The sequence below is a fragment of the Engraulis encrasicolus genome, chromosome 6 (genome assembly GCF_034702125.1).
Source record: "Engraulis encrasicolus isolate BLACKSEA-1 chromosome 6, IST_EnEncr_1.0, whole genome shotgun sequence".
Taxonomy (NCBI): domain Eukaryota; kingdom Metazoa; phylum Chordata; class Actinopteri; order Clupeiformes; family Engraulidae; genus Engraulis; species Engraulis encrasicolus.
The window spans coordinates 14,290,425-14,303,895 of NC_085862.1; the positions used below are offsets into that span (position 1 = coordinate 14,290,425).

General features: G+C 50.1%; 1 protein-coding gene across 3 annotated transcripts in view; it reads right to left on the reverse strand.

Annotated features, from left to right (window-relative positions):
* Nucleotides 1-13,471, reverse strand: part of fcho1 (FCH and mu domain containing endocytic adaptor 1) — a 71,292-nt gene that overhangs the window by 3,612 nt on the left and 54,209 nt on the right. For all 3 annotated transcript variants that reach the window (XM_063200721.1, XM_063200722.1, XM_063200723.1), the window contains 11 exons: nt 12,370-12,394; nt 12,153-12,212; nt 10,983-11,034; nt 10,146-10,264; nt 6,715-8,139; nt 4,910-5,016; nt 2,617-2,734; nt 2,335-2,449; nt 1,737-1,892; nt 1,230-1,362; nt 280-476 (listed from right to left, as the gene is read on the reverse strand). In XM_063200721.1, coding sequence (XP_063056791.1) covers nt 280-476; nt 1,230-1,362; nt 1,737-1,892; nt 2,335-2,449; nt 2,617-2,734; nt 4,910-5,016; nt 6,715-8,139; nt 10,146-10,264; nt 10,983-11,034; nt 12,153-12,212; nt 12,370-12,394 — 2,507 coding nt within the window. The remainder of the gene's footprint in view (nt 1-279; nt 477-1,229; nt 1,363-1,736; nt 1,893-2,334; nt 2,450-2,616; nt 2,735-4,909; nt 5,017-6,714; nt 8,140-10,145; nt 10,265-10,982; nt 11,035-12,152; nt 12,213-12,369; nt 12,395-13,471) is intronic.

The following is a 13,471-nucleotide window of genomic DNA, read 5'->3' on the forward strand; positions in this document are numbered from 1 at the left end:
TGTGTGTGCGCGTGTGTGTGTGTGTGTGTGTGTACCAGCTGGTTGGCACTGCAGGTCGGTGTGTGTGTGTGTGTGCTGGTACACACACACACACACACACACACACACACACACACACACAGTGTGTGTGCGTGTGTGTACCAGGTGGCCGCTGGTTGGCACTGCAGGTTGGTGGCCGTGTGTGTGTGTGTGTGTGTGTGTGTGTGTGTGTGTGTGTGTGTGTGTGTGTGTGTGTGTGTGTGTGTGTGTGTGTGTGTGTGTGTGTGTGTGTGTGTGTACCATGTTGCCGCTGGTTGGCACTGCAGGTCGGTAGCTGTGTGGTCTAGTGGCAGTAGAACTTGGACGCCAGTCAGCTGTGTGGCGGGGGCGGTCGCCGGGCAACAGTGGTAGTCGAGGGAGACGCGCGTCACCGTGCCACTACGCTGACACTCAGCCGACAGCAGCAGGGGGGCGCGACCCGGGTCCTGAGACGACACCTGACGGACACCACAACCATCACAATACTAGCCAGGCTGTGCTCTCCTAGTGACGCAACTCTTTCAGTGTTGCAACTAGTCAGGTCAAGAGCAAAGCAGGTACTTTCTGAGTTCCCGAAAATACGGGAACTCCTCCCACTTTGTCAGTAAGCAAACAACCATAAGCAAACCAAGGCGGGTCAACCATGCCGTTTTGTAAATGTTAATTGTTATGCTCTTGGTCAGCCCAAGTCTCGAAGATATTTGAACGTCGATGATAATCAGGCTATCACGACACAGCTTGAATTATATTTCCGGTAATATCCAGGGGTGGGTTTCTCGACAAACTAAGTTAGCCACTTTCTTGGTTGCGATGCAATTTCCCATTGGAAACCTGGTAAGTTGCTAACTGGTTAGCAAAGATGCTTCAGAGAAAATGGGGCCAGAGCTATGGAAGTAAGAGTTAGGCTACTCCCATTGACCTCTGTGTTCCATTTCTACACAAAGATGGCGGCTCATGGAGCCTTTGACACAGTTCCAAAATAGTTCCAGGAAGTGAGCGTCGAACACAGAAAGTGTCTTTTTAATTCATTTTCACGTCATCTTTGCTTGTCATGATTCACGTAGATTCAAATTATTCTAGACAGTGGCTTTCTTTTCACAGAACCTCTACATGTCACCAACGATTTCCTGTACCCTGGTTGTCACAACTCTGAATTTCATGGCTCTGGGGAAGGAGATATGGACGACAGTCCCATCAAAGTGCCCCCTCACCTGGTACTTGAGCAGCCCCAGGTTGTAGTAGGAGGCCTGGGGGTTAAGCTCCGCCTCTCGCTGCAGGTGAAAGGTCAACGCCTGCATGTTGAACCAGAAGTCCCGGAAGTCCGGGTCACTCTGAGACGGGTCACTAGGACGGACACACACACGCACGCGCACACAAAATTAGCTTTCTGTGTGTTTCATTCTGTGCAAACATATGGTTTATATATGTAACTAAGGTGTTTCCACACAATTTGACAGTCAGTGCTCGAACCTGCCACCTTCTTGTCAACACTCCCGATACTGTATGAGGCTTCAGGAGGGAGGTTTACTTATGTTCCACGCCACACTCTGCTAGTTGGCCTCTGTTAAATATTTACGACCTTACTGTGCTACTGTGTGTGTGTGTGTGTGTGTGTGTGTGTGTGTGTGTGTGTGTGTGTGTGTGTGTGTGTGTGTGTGTGTGTGTGTGTGTGTGTGTGTGTGTGTGTGTGTGTGTGTGTGTGTGTGTGTGTGTGTTACCTATAGAGTAGTTTCTGGTTGGGCAGGAAGTGATCTAGGCGTGAGATGTTGAGGAGGCGGAAGCTGAGCACCGGAGCGTTGGGATTGGCTGAGAAGAGACGCGTGATGCCAGCAGGAAATGACATCGTCAGATCCCCCGTGATCTTTACCAGGCACCTGGACACACACACACACACACACACACACACACACACACACACACACACACACACACACACACACACACACACACACACACACACACACACACACACACACACACACACACACAGACACAGGCAGAGACATACATAGGCACAGGCACAGACACACGCACGCGTTTTATTCAAACAGCTACAATGAAGCAACCTGCATACAGCATTGTGCTGGGATGTTCAGTGTGTGATTGTGCTTTGAAGTAAGCTTTGTTGTGCTGTGTGTGTGTGTGTGTGTGTGTGTGTGTGTGTGTGTGTGTGTGTGTGTGTGTGTGTGTGTGTGTGTGTGTGTGTGTGTGTGTGTGTGTGTGTGTGTGTGTTGACCTGGTGTGTGTGTGTGTTGTGACCTGGTGTGTGTGTGTGTGTGTGTGTGTGTGTGTGTGTGTGTGTGTGTGTGTGTGTACCTGTTGTGCTGTCCTCCTTTGAAGTAGGCATTGATGTATTCCGTGATCGCGGTGGCTACAGGCCACGCCTCCTGGGGGCTGACTGAGATGGGGGAGGGGCCCCGAGACAGACCCACTGGATGGACACACACACACGCACACGCACACAGGAGAGAGGAGAGGGGAGGGCATCAATATCCATATGACACACACTCGGTACAGGAATAGATGTTTGTGTCCATGTATGTGTAGGCAGGCGTGTGTGCGTGTGTGCGTGTGTGTGCGTGTGTGATTGTTCCGCACCTCTGGCTGGGCTAGGGGCTCGGGTCTGGCCTCCCCAGTCGCTGGGGCTCGAGGAGGACGAGGAGTTGAGGGTAGGGGGGCTGGGGTCCGGCAGAGGAGAGGAGCATAGAGACCTGGACTGAGGAGGAGAGGAGAGGAGAGGAGACGCAGAGGAGAGGAGAGGAGAGGAGACGCAGAGGAGAGGGAGAGGAGGAGAGAGGAGAGGAGAGGGGCAGGAGAGAGGAGAGGGAAGGAGAGGGGAGGGGGGAGAGAGGAGAGGAGAGGAGAGGAGAGGAGAGGAGTGAAGTGAAGTGGAGAGTGGAGGGGGGAGGGGAGGAGAGGAGAGACATGTTAGGAGTATAGGACATTCATAGGACATCCATATGTACATGGAGAGGAGCACAGGAGAGGAGAGAAGAGGCGGACATTAAGCTAGGTTCACACACGTCGCTACTAGTTACTCGCTCAGCGAATGAAGTCAATAGAATGTCAATGTGTTCCAGCGAGACGAGCAGGCGAGTAGGTGAGTACTGTACAAGCGATGCGATGTGGGCGGATCCCGAGTTGAAAATATTTTAACTTTGAGTGAGGCAAGTAAGCGAGTAACCAATTGGAAAGCAGAGTTCGGTACTTCTCGCCTGTTCATTGGCAGTTAAAGCCGCGGGAACTTTCAGCGAACGGTCCATGAAAGAGTGGCGAGTAGGCGAGCAAGCGAGAAGCTAGTAAATAGCAGCGATGTGTGTGTACGTAGCTTTATGGGGTGGTGAAAACTTTCATGGAGTTTTGGAACAGGGCGATAACGCCAGCTTCCCTATAAAGCCCTGGAGCGACTGCAACAGGTAGGGAGGCGTTCACACCTGTAGTCTGAGGTGGCTCGACTTGTGACATTGCTCACCAAACACCACAGGGTGGCAGACATGGAGTAAAGGCCTTCCGAATACACAATAATACCATAATACACAACTTGCAGCACACACAGGCCTTCCAAATACACTATAATAAACAGCCTTCTAGACTTTGGTGGTTGTGACAGTATTGCTGCAGCCAACTTAGCTTTTCACTGCATTTTCAAGGGCTTATGATGTCCTCAGCCCAAAACTCATTTATTTATTCACGCAGCTGTGGTGTAATAAAGCCATCATTACAAACGGCCTTAAAGTGCAGTTTTGGAGTTCGGCTTATTTGGAGGTCATGTCTGTGACGCCAGTTAAAATGAAAGTGGAACAAACTAATAAATCACAGGACATTAACTTTATTAGCTGCAGGCTGGAAAGGTTAGGTAGAGGCTATACCTGCCCGGCGGTGTGCATCAGCAAATGTCCTGTTGCATTTGTGAATATGTGTCAGTGTGCATATTGGAGCTGCTGTTTGTTGGTACAGCATGTGTAAAAAATGCTGCATCTATTTCGGCTGTGGACACAGATCTGTGAGACTAGCAAGCAGACTACAGTTTTCAGTACAGCTTTCACCAGTAATGGACTGATTTATATGATTATAAGGTAACGGTGCCCATCCCATGACTAACCCTCACTGGACTCGAACACGGCACCCCATGGGGGTCATTCCATGTCAATTCAACAGGAGCCTGCGCACTTGGGTCTCAAAAAAATCTGAAAAAAAATTACCCAATGTACCCATGGTACTTAAGAGATACACTGTACATTTATTTGAGTGTAAGATGTATACTTTTCATGTTACAGCCATTTTCAATGGGGGAGGGGGTACCCATTTTGTTCACACTCTTTTTTTTGTCAAAGTTCGCAAGCCCATGGCTCAAGAACTAAACCATGAAGGAAGCTCACATTATGCATGCTAGTACATAGATAGGAATAGTTTGTTGCAAAACTGTCCGTTTTGGTCTGGATGATCCTGCATCGTCATAGCATTCCCTCAAAGATGATACAAATTTAATTGCAGTTTTTGGATGTGCTCTGTTTAGGCCTTCAGAAGACCCAATATAGGTGTGAGCCATGGGGGAGAGAGATGGGGTATGGTGTCGTGGAATGAGCCATGGGGGAGAGAGATGGGGTATGGTGTCGGGAAAAGACCAGAGCTGGACTGGAACCCAGGTCTATATATGGTACACGATGCACCACAGCACCCACCAAGCTGAGGTAAGCGGAGGTGAGAGGAGGTGGGCGGAGAAGAGAGGAGGTGAGAGGAGAGTAGAGGAGGGGAGGTGGGATGAGAGAAGAAGAGGAGAGGAAGTGAGAGGAGAAGAGAGGAGAGGAGGAAAGAGAGGAGAGGAGGTGAGAGAGGAGAGGAGATTAGAGGAGGTAAGAGGAGGTAAGTTTAGGTAAGGTGAGGAACTCACACGCTCGCAGCCTCCCAGCTGACCGGAGTTCCTCTTGGAGCGAATGCGGTGCGGAGGAGGAGCCACCAGGAGCTCAGAACTGTCCTGCCTGAAACTCAGCTGCCCACCTGGAGAGAGAGAGAGAGAGGGGGGGGGGAAGAAAGAAAGAGAGAAAGAAAGAAAGAAAGAAAGAAAGAAAGAAAGAAAGAAAGAAAGAAAGAAAGAAAGAAAGAAAGAGAGAGAGAGAGAGAGAGAGAGAGAGAGAGAGAGAGAGCAAAGGATGAAGGAGTGGATGGATAGATGGATGGATGAAAACAAAACAATAGAATAAGAGACTAGACAGATATTCACTACAAAATAAATGTCCTCTTTCAACAGACATTTCCATATCTCATTGACATACATGGCAGCATAAAACATACTGTGTAAAAATTAACCAACAGTGAATTTGCACTGAATTTCCCTTGGAGGGATCATAACGTTTAGCGGGACGGTGCGATGAGCACATGTGGAGAATTGAGAATGGTTGCTGCTGTTAATGGTTGGGATGGTAGCCCGGTCTAGTCTAGCCTAAAGGGCCGTACACACACGTCGCTGCTTGTTACTCGCTCCGCGAATGAACTCAATTGAATGTGAATGTGTTCCAGCGAGACTAGCAGGCGAGTCGGCGAGTACTGTACAAGCGATGCGATGTGGGCGGATCCCGAGTTGAAAATATTTTATCTTCGAGCAAGGCGAGTAATGCGAGTAACCAATTGGAAGGCAGAGTTCGGTACTTCTTGCCTGTTCATTGGCAGTTAAAGCCGCGGGAACTTTCAACGAATGTTCCATGAAAGAGACCCGAGTAGGCGAGCAAGCGAGAAGCTGGTAAATAGCAGCGATGTGTGTGTACGGCCCTAATGCACACCACTCCTTAAGTAATACTCTACATTACAACATTGTCAGTGCCATAAGCTTATTCAATAAGATATCTATGTGTGCGGCGCACGCTTTGGCAGTGGTGTATCACAATGTGCTGACATTGATCTTGTCCACCAGGGGGCACTGTGCATCAGGGCTTGACCCCTACCAAACAGCCAGATCATAGGCTGTGGCCGTGTCTCAAATGATGCACTTGTGCACTTCGGGCACTGTTTTTCAGTGACTAGGGCGCTCACGCTGAAAATTTCAGTTGAGCCAGTGCACTGAAAGTGCCAGGATGATCCCCTAACAATGGTGGAAAAATACAGTGCTTGAATGATGGACACTGCACGCACTAAACGGCGGCCATGTTGACAATGACACGGAGGAAATGTGGCATTCAGTTCAGTAGAAGAGTTCGGTCAACAGTCTCCTAATTCTGTAAGTAATGTTGATGGGACACCAACCTTTTCATGCCAACCAAAGTATTGTATGTGTGATTGTTGTCCTTGGGGCTGAAGGACATGGAAATACAAGCACCAGACGCTGTGCATTGTAAACAGTAGCCAACTCATATTTTGGCGAGCTAATGCCATGCTCAGCAGTCACTTCCAGCGAGGGCACAGTGCATAGTGCTCAATTTTTTCCACGACACTATGCACTAAAGACCTCAGTGCACTGTGTGCACTGTGCACTCACTGACTGTCAGTGCACTGACACAAGTGTGTGATTTGAGACATAGCCATAGTGACCTACCATATATTTAGTTTTTTGTCTTAAACATGCAACCATGGTAAAAGAAAAAAAGAAAGATAACCGTAACCAAAAGTGTGGCTTGTAGAGAGGCTGATGGATAGTGTCTTAGGAAAGCCATTAGGCCCCGCGGCCGGGGAGGGAAAAAGTGAACGTCAGGCCATGCTGTGTACCTGTGTGCTGAGGGCCACGGCTGCTGCACGGGGGTTGGGGTACCACGTCCACGTCCAGACAGTCCTCGTCCTTATCCGTGGAGAAGCACAGGTCCTCCTGCGGCCCAGAATGCCGTGTGAGGGGCGGCCCGTTACGGCGCGGCTCATCCTCGCCGCCTGCTCGCTGTTTGGGGGCCCCCCTGTTGTTGCTGTTGGCCTCGGGGCCCCCCGGCGCCCCCCCTTCCTGGGTCCCTGGGCAGCTGAAGGGGTTGTGCACCGAGCCCCAGTGATGAAGCTCCTTCTTGGGCTGGCTGGCGGTGGGGTTGGGGGGCTGGCTGGGGGGGTTGGTGCTGGGGGCCTTGTGGTGGGTGGTGGTGGGTGGCGGGATGGCAGGAGGGGGCTTATTGTTATTACTGCTGACGCCGGAACCCTGTGACATCATGGCCGTTGACGATGACACCGCTGATGCTGCAGCGGCCGCCGCCGCCAGTGACGCCTGGTGCGTGGGACTGCCAATCATGGTGATGGCGAAGGGGTTGTCCAATGGGGGCTGGAGGGGGGGAGGGAGGCTCCGGTCTCGCCTCCTGTCCTTACGAGAGGAGGCGGCGGAAGAGGAGGTGGAGGAGGAGGTGGGGGGAGGAAGAGGAAGGGTCTTGGTGGTCTGGTCCTTGCTCATGGCGGATAAGAAGGGGTCTGGTGGGCCGCCGAGACTCCTGCGAGACTGGTGGAGGGAGTGAGGAGCGGGAGGAGGAACAGGAGGAGCAGGAGCAGGAGCAGGAGCAGGGGCGGAGACGGGCACCCAGGCATCCTGCCGCGGTGGAGGGGGAGCCAGCGCCTCCTGGTGGCCTGGAGGTCTGTCGAACACAGCCAGGAAGGGATCCTGTTCAGGGGGCAGGTGCTTACAGCTCCACACGGACGCCTCCACCATGTCCTGGTGCTGCTGGTGGTGTTGGTGTAGGTTCTGGTGTTGGTGTTGGTGTTGGTGTAGGTTCTGGTGTTGGTGTTGGTGTTGGTGCTGGTGCGGTGCGGGGGCAGCAGCGTTGGAGTGAGGGAACGGCGGGAATTTGAAGGCACTGCCCTCCAGCTCGGGTGTCACGCCGCAGGGGGAGTGCAGCGACACGGACACACCTCCTCCCACCCCAACACCTCCCCAAACGCTGGCCGACACCTCGTCCGGGGTGAGGGGGGGCCGGCCGGGGGAGGGGTCTCGGAAGGCGGACAGGAAGGGGTCCGTGGGTCGGCGCAGGGACGAGGACATGGACGAGGGGTCCTTATTGCTGTTGTTGTTACCGTGCTGAGCAGCAGAGGGCGCCACCGCCACAGGAGGCCAGGCGGGGGGCCAACCGCTGGGCTCCGGGGACGGCCCCGCGGGCTGATGGGACGGCGAGTCCAGGCCCGAGTCCTCCACGTTCTCTGGGGAGGAGGAGTCCGACGAGAAGGCAGCGTCTGGAGACATGGGGAAAAAAAAAAACGCTTACAAAGGTGCCCTGTGTAGGATGGTGGTCAGAGTAGGTATTGCAACTAGGCTGCGATGCCTATTGTCAAATTTGACCTTTTCATGAATATTTATGAAATTATAAACTAATATGTACTAGTAGGAGCAAAGCACATTAAGTTTTGCAGCTAAAAATGCCCACTTCTGGAAATCCAAAATGGCGGGCATGGAGAAGATCCAACTTTTGATGGTGGTGTGAAAGTGTTTGTGAAAAAGTACCATTTGTGAATGGACAGCATGGATTCTGGAAATAAAGTACTAAACTATTACACAGTGCACCTTTAAAGCAACCATACGTATATTCCCGAGGAGAGGAGAGGGGAGGCCTCCGCCTGTTTGGCATGTTGCTACATGGAGGGGATGCCACAGAGACACTAGGGGTTCCTTCTCACTTGCCCGCTTGTGGCCTCGTGATGACGTCACTGACGACAGCAATGTATTTCCATATGTCGCAAAAGCCCAATTCTATTGTCATTTTGTCACTTGCAGCCGGAATGGTGAATGAAGAATAGTCCCCCAAACGTCGTTGTGGCTAGGCTGACAGCAGGGAAATGTAATTGTTTTCTCAGCCGAGGCGGGACGTCAGCGAAACGCGAGACCACAAGCACAGGTCGAGGGCAGGAGTCTGCATATTGGGAAGCCCCCAAGGTGCACGCTGCGCTACTCTACGCTGTGTGAATACCAATAGCCCACTACAGGGCCTCGACAGCCAGGTCTAGAGCCAGACAGATCAGGGACACTTCAGGATTACAGAAGCATTAACAGTCACGGCGGCATTTACGGCAGCATTTACAATAAACGTGACATTTACAAGTAACATTTAGCTTGACATTTACCAACACTTCTCAGCAGAGGGTTAAGTAAAGAGCCAAGTGGACTGTCTGGTTCTGAATCGTTGGAGCGTCTCTGGTTCTAGAATTCCCTCTTCATTAAAGAAGGCACTATGGTGCCATTAGGTTCTCTAGCATTGTATTGCACCACTTCACTCTGTAGTATAATATAGTATACTGTAATATAGTCTCAACTCTCTGGCATTGTATTGTACCATTTCAGCAGTGTTTCCCATACATTGAGGAAACTATGGTGCACCGCCATAGTTGAAATTTGGCCGCCATAGTTTCCGAAAATGTAAAAAAAAAAAAAAAGACTAAATTTTAAAAACTTTTTTTGTAAAACTCACTTGTTTACCACCACACATGCTTGACACCATCTAAAGTAAATTTGTTTATCTTGGTCTCTTCAGATCACACGACATGGTTCCAGTGATCCATATCCTTAGTCTGTTAATCTCTCTTGAGACAAAGAAAACAAATTTGCTTTAGATGGCGTCAAGCATGTGTTATGCTGCACTCCCAATGATCCGTCTATTAGAGTAAGGTAAATAAAGCCTGTTTGTTTCCTAGGTCCATGTGACATCAGATGAACACCCCTTTAGGAGACCTTTGGGTTTGAGTAGGAAACCTTTGGAGACTTTAGATTGAGAATAAATGGAGTTCCCTTAGTGCTGTAGATTGCGATAGCGCACATCTCATGCAAGCCGTCATCAAATCCCACAGAAAGAGAAGACAGCGCCCGCCCTAGGACACTGAACTTGAGCACACTCCTTTGCATTGGGTAGGCGGAGTTTGGGGTATCTTACTCTCAAAGACGATCATTGGTACTCCTAATCCTGATAAAATCCTGCCCCAAAAGGTTCTCAAAAGCTGCCAAAATGCGCTAAATTCCGCCCAATTTCAACAAACTGCATTGATTTCTATGGGCATAAAACTGCAGAAAAAAAACGCCAAATGGCCAATTTTTCCCGTTTTTACCCGCAGACGGCCATCCCAAGCAGCCCAATTGGGCGGGTAACCGCCCAATCTGGCAACACTGCTCCTGATGAGGTGAGCTGTGCATGGGGATTAAATAGTGGGATTAATAATCCCGGATGCTGAGACAGACATACAGACAGACTCACATTCGGACACGGCGAAGGCGTTCTGGAGCTGCTCATGGCCCCCGAAGCTGCTGGACTTGAAGGCCATCTCCAGAGGAGGACCGAACAGGGAGTCAGGAGCAGACGCCACGGAGACCAGCCTGGAGGAGGAGGAGGAGGATGAGGAGGAGGAACATAAAGATGATTTTAGGGTACTCTTAAATACACAGGGAGTCAGGAGCAGACGCCACGGAGACCAGCCTGGAGGAGGAGGAGGAGGAGGAGGAGGAGGAGGAGGAGGAAGAGGAGGAGGAAGAACATAAAGATGATTTTAGGGTACTCTTAAATACACAGGGAGTCAGGAGCAGAGGCCACGGAGACCAGCCTGGAGAAAGAGGAGGAGGAGGAAGATGAGGAGGAAGAGAGAGGAGGAGGAAGAGAGAGGAAGATGATGACAATTAGGATGAGGAAGAGGAGGAGGAGGAAGAGCAAGAGGAAGATGAGGAGGAATAAGAACATAAAGAGGTTCTTCGGGTACTCTTAAATACACAGGGAGTCAGAAGCAGGCGCTACAGAGCTCAGCCTGGAGGAGGAGGAGGAAGAGGAGTAGGAGGAAGTGTTGGTGTGTGTTTTTGTGTTAAATGCACTGTATGCAATTTCTGGTGCATGTGTGTCCTGTGCGTACATACATGTGCTTGTGTTCAGTGATAGTAAAATGAGTGCAGTTTGTGTCATTTCTGCACATGTAGTGTGTAAAGTCAATTGTGTCATTCCTGTGTACATGTACTGTAGTTTGTAAAGTCGTCTCAAGTGTGTCATTTTTCTGTGTGCGTGCGTGTGTTTGCATGTGTGTGTGTGCGTGTAGTTGTTGTAATTCACCTGCTGGGGTCTGGGCTGGAGGTGGATCTGCGAAGTCCTCTCGGCTCCCCCTCTGTGCAACACACACACACACACAATTACAACACATACACAAACAAGTACATGTGTGAGTGTGTGTTCATTCTGTACATACATAAACAGCTACGTGTGTGTGTGTGTGTGTCTTCAGTCTCTACTGTAAAAATGTGGATTTTCATTGTGAGCATTGGGTGTACTCGGTCATATGGACTGGACTGTCAGATACAGCTGAACACTCATACTCACGCCTGCCAGCACGCACGCGCGCGCACACACACACACACGCACGCACGCACGCACGCACAGTGCTCAGACATTAATCATGTCCAGGCTCCTCCTTTCCTGTCCCCCCCTCCTCCTCTTTCATCCTCTCCCCTCCTCTCTCGTCCTCTCTTCTCCCCTCCTCTCCTCTCATCCACTCACCTCTCCTCTCCTCTCCGCTCCTCTCCTCTCCTCTCCTCTCCTCTCTCCCTTCCCCTCCTCCCCTCTCTCTTCCTCTGTCCTCGCCCCTCCTCTCCTGTTCTGTTCTTCCCCTCCACTCTCCTCTCCTCTCCTCTACCATCCTCCACTACTCTCCTCTCCTGTCCTCTCCTCCACTCTCCTCTTCTGTCTCCCCTCTCCTCTCCTCTCCTGTCCTGTCCTGTCTCCCCTTTTCTCTCCTCTCCTCTCCTCTCCTCTCCTCTCCTCTCCTCTCCTCTCCTCTCCTCTGCATAATGATGGCAGTGTGTGTTAACGCAGCAGATTGCCTCTTTCATAAGCTGCTTTCTTGTGCAGCATTGAGAGGGTGCCAGCACAGCATTGCATTGGAGTTGAACGAAGACAATAAATCACATTTAATTCCCTTTCTTTCATCCTGCACCACAAAGTTCATCACCATCACCATCATCATCATCCTCATGTGAGGATTACTTAACACACCTGTCTAGGCATTTTTTGTCCATTATATTGCTAGCTTTCCTATTAATAGTTTGTCCACTATTATTGCTAGAAATTCACAGGACAGCAAATACATCTATTAACCATATAAGTGAATGCTGTCAATAACCCCTTTAGTACCTCCGCTGCCCTCCAAGGGGTCCCGGACCCCAGGTTAGGAACTACTGGCTTCACCTGTGGGCCCCATTTGATTTGACAGGATGTGACATCACTCACCCCTGTGTGGCCCCGCCTCCCCTTCTCCCTCCGAGCGGCCACCTGTCGTGCTAGAGTTCCCTGTATGCAAAAAAAAACACACAAAAGTTGAGATGCACGCACGCACACACACAAACACGCGCGCACACACACACACATGCTCGCGCACACATACACACATGCTCGCGCACACACATACACACTCACTCAGACACACAGAAAAGTTGGATTCACTTACGAGAGAGATGCCGCTTCACTGACACCTGTTTGGCAAGAGAAGAATGGAGACAAAAACGGTTCACATCACAGCAATCACATCACATCCATTTTTACACATAGTCCAACTCCATACGAAATATTGCTCAGTGACATTTGGTTATGAACGGTTTAAGACAGCCCAAACAATGTCAACTTTTCATGACCACTATTATGACACAGTCATGACATGTGTATGACACCGGCGCCAAGTAGTGTTACCGAACTGAGCTTATATAAAAATCAGTAACCAGACTGAGTGAATTGAGTGAGAATTGAGTGCTTGTCTAAACTGCCACGGACAGCTGAGGGGATCATGACGGGCCTCTGTTCCTCTCGTCTGTTCCTTTCGTCTGTTCCTCTCATCTGTTTGCCTCCAAAAAAACCTCATCCGCAGCCCCAGGAATTCATAATACTTAATCTTTGTCTCCCATACTACCAAACAACTCTCCTCTCTCTCTCCACTGATGCCTATTAATTATGGCCAGGTAACACTTCACGTATCCAGGGTGCTTTGAACGTCTCCAATATGGGCTGAAGGCTGCTAATGGACTCGTTTGAATTAATGCTCGTCTCTAAGGCTGCTCTGCTGACAGGCTTTTTAGCAACACTATTAGGGGGCACTTACTTTAGTTTTCAGGTGGGCGATTTCGTGTCCCCAGCAGTGTAGAGAGCGTTTTACTATCCTCCGCCTACAGTCGCTTTGGCAAACAGTGCATTTCAATGTAGTGTAGGGCTTGTGTCAAAACAATAGTGAGGAGAGTGGTAGTGTTGTACTGTGTAATGTGATATAATGTAATGTAATGTAGTGTAATATAGTCTAATGCAATGTAATGTAGTGTAATGTGATGTGATGAGATGAGATGTGATGTGATATCTGGTGTCCTGTTTCACACCTCTGTCACCATCTGAGCTGCGTGCCCTTCAAGGGACTTTAAAGCTCATGGTCGTTTGATTTGGTTTTGTTTTGATTGGTTTGTTTTGCTTTCTGTTTGGTTCCAGTTGGTTTGTAAAGCTGAGATTGGCCTAAAACACAAGAATTCTGACTGAATCATTTCTCTCAGAGGGCATAACAGTGAACTACC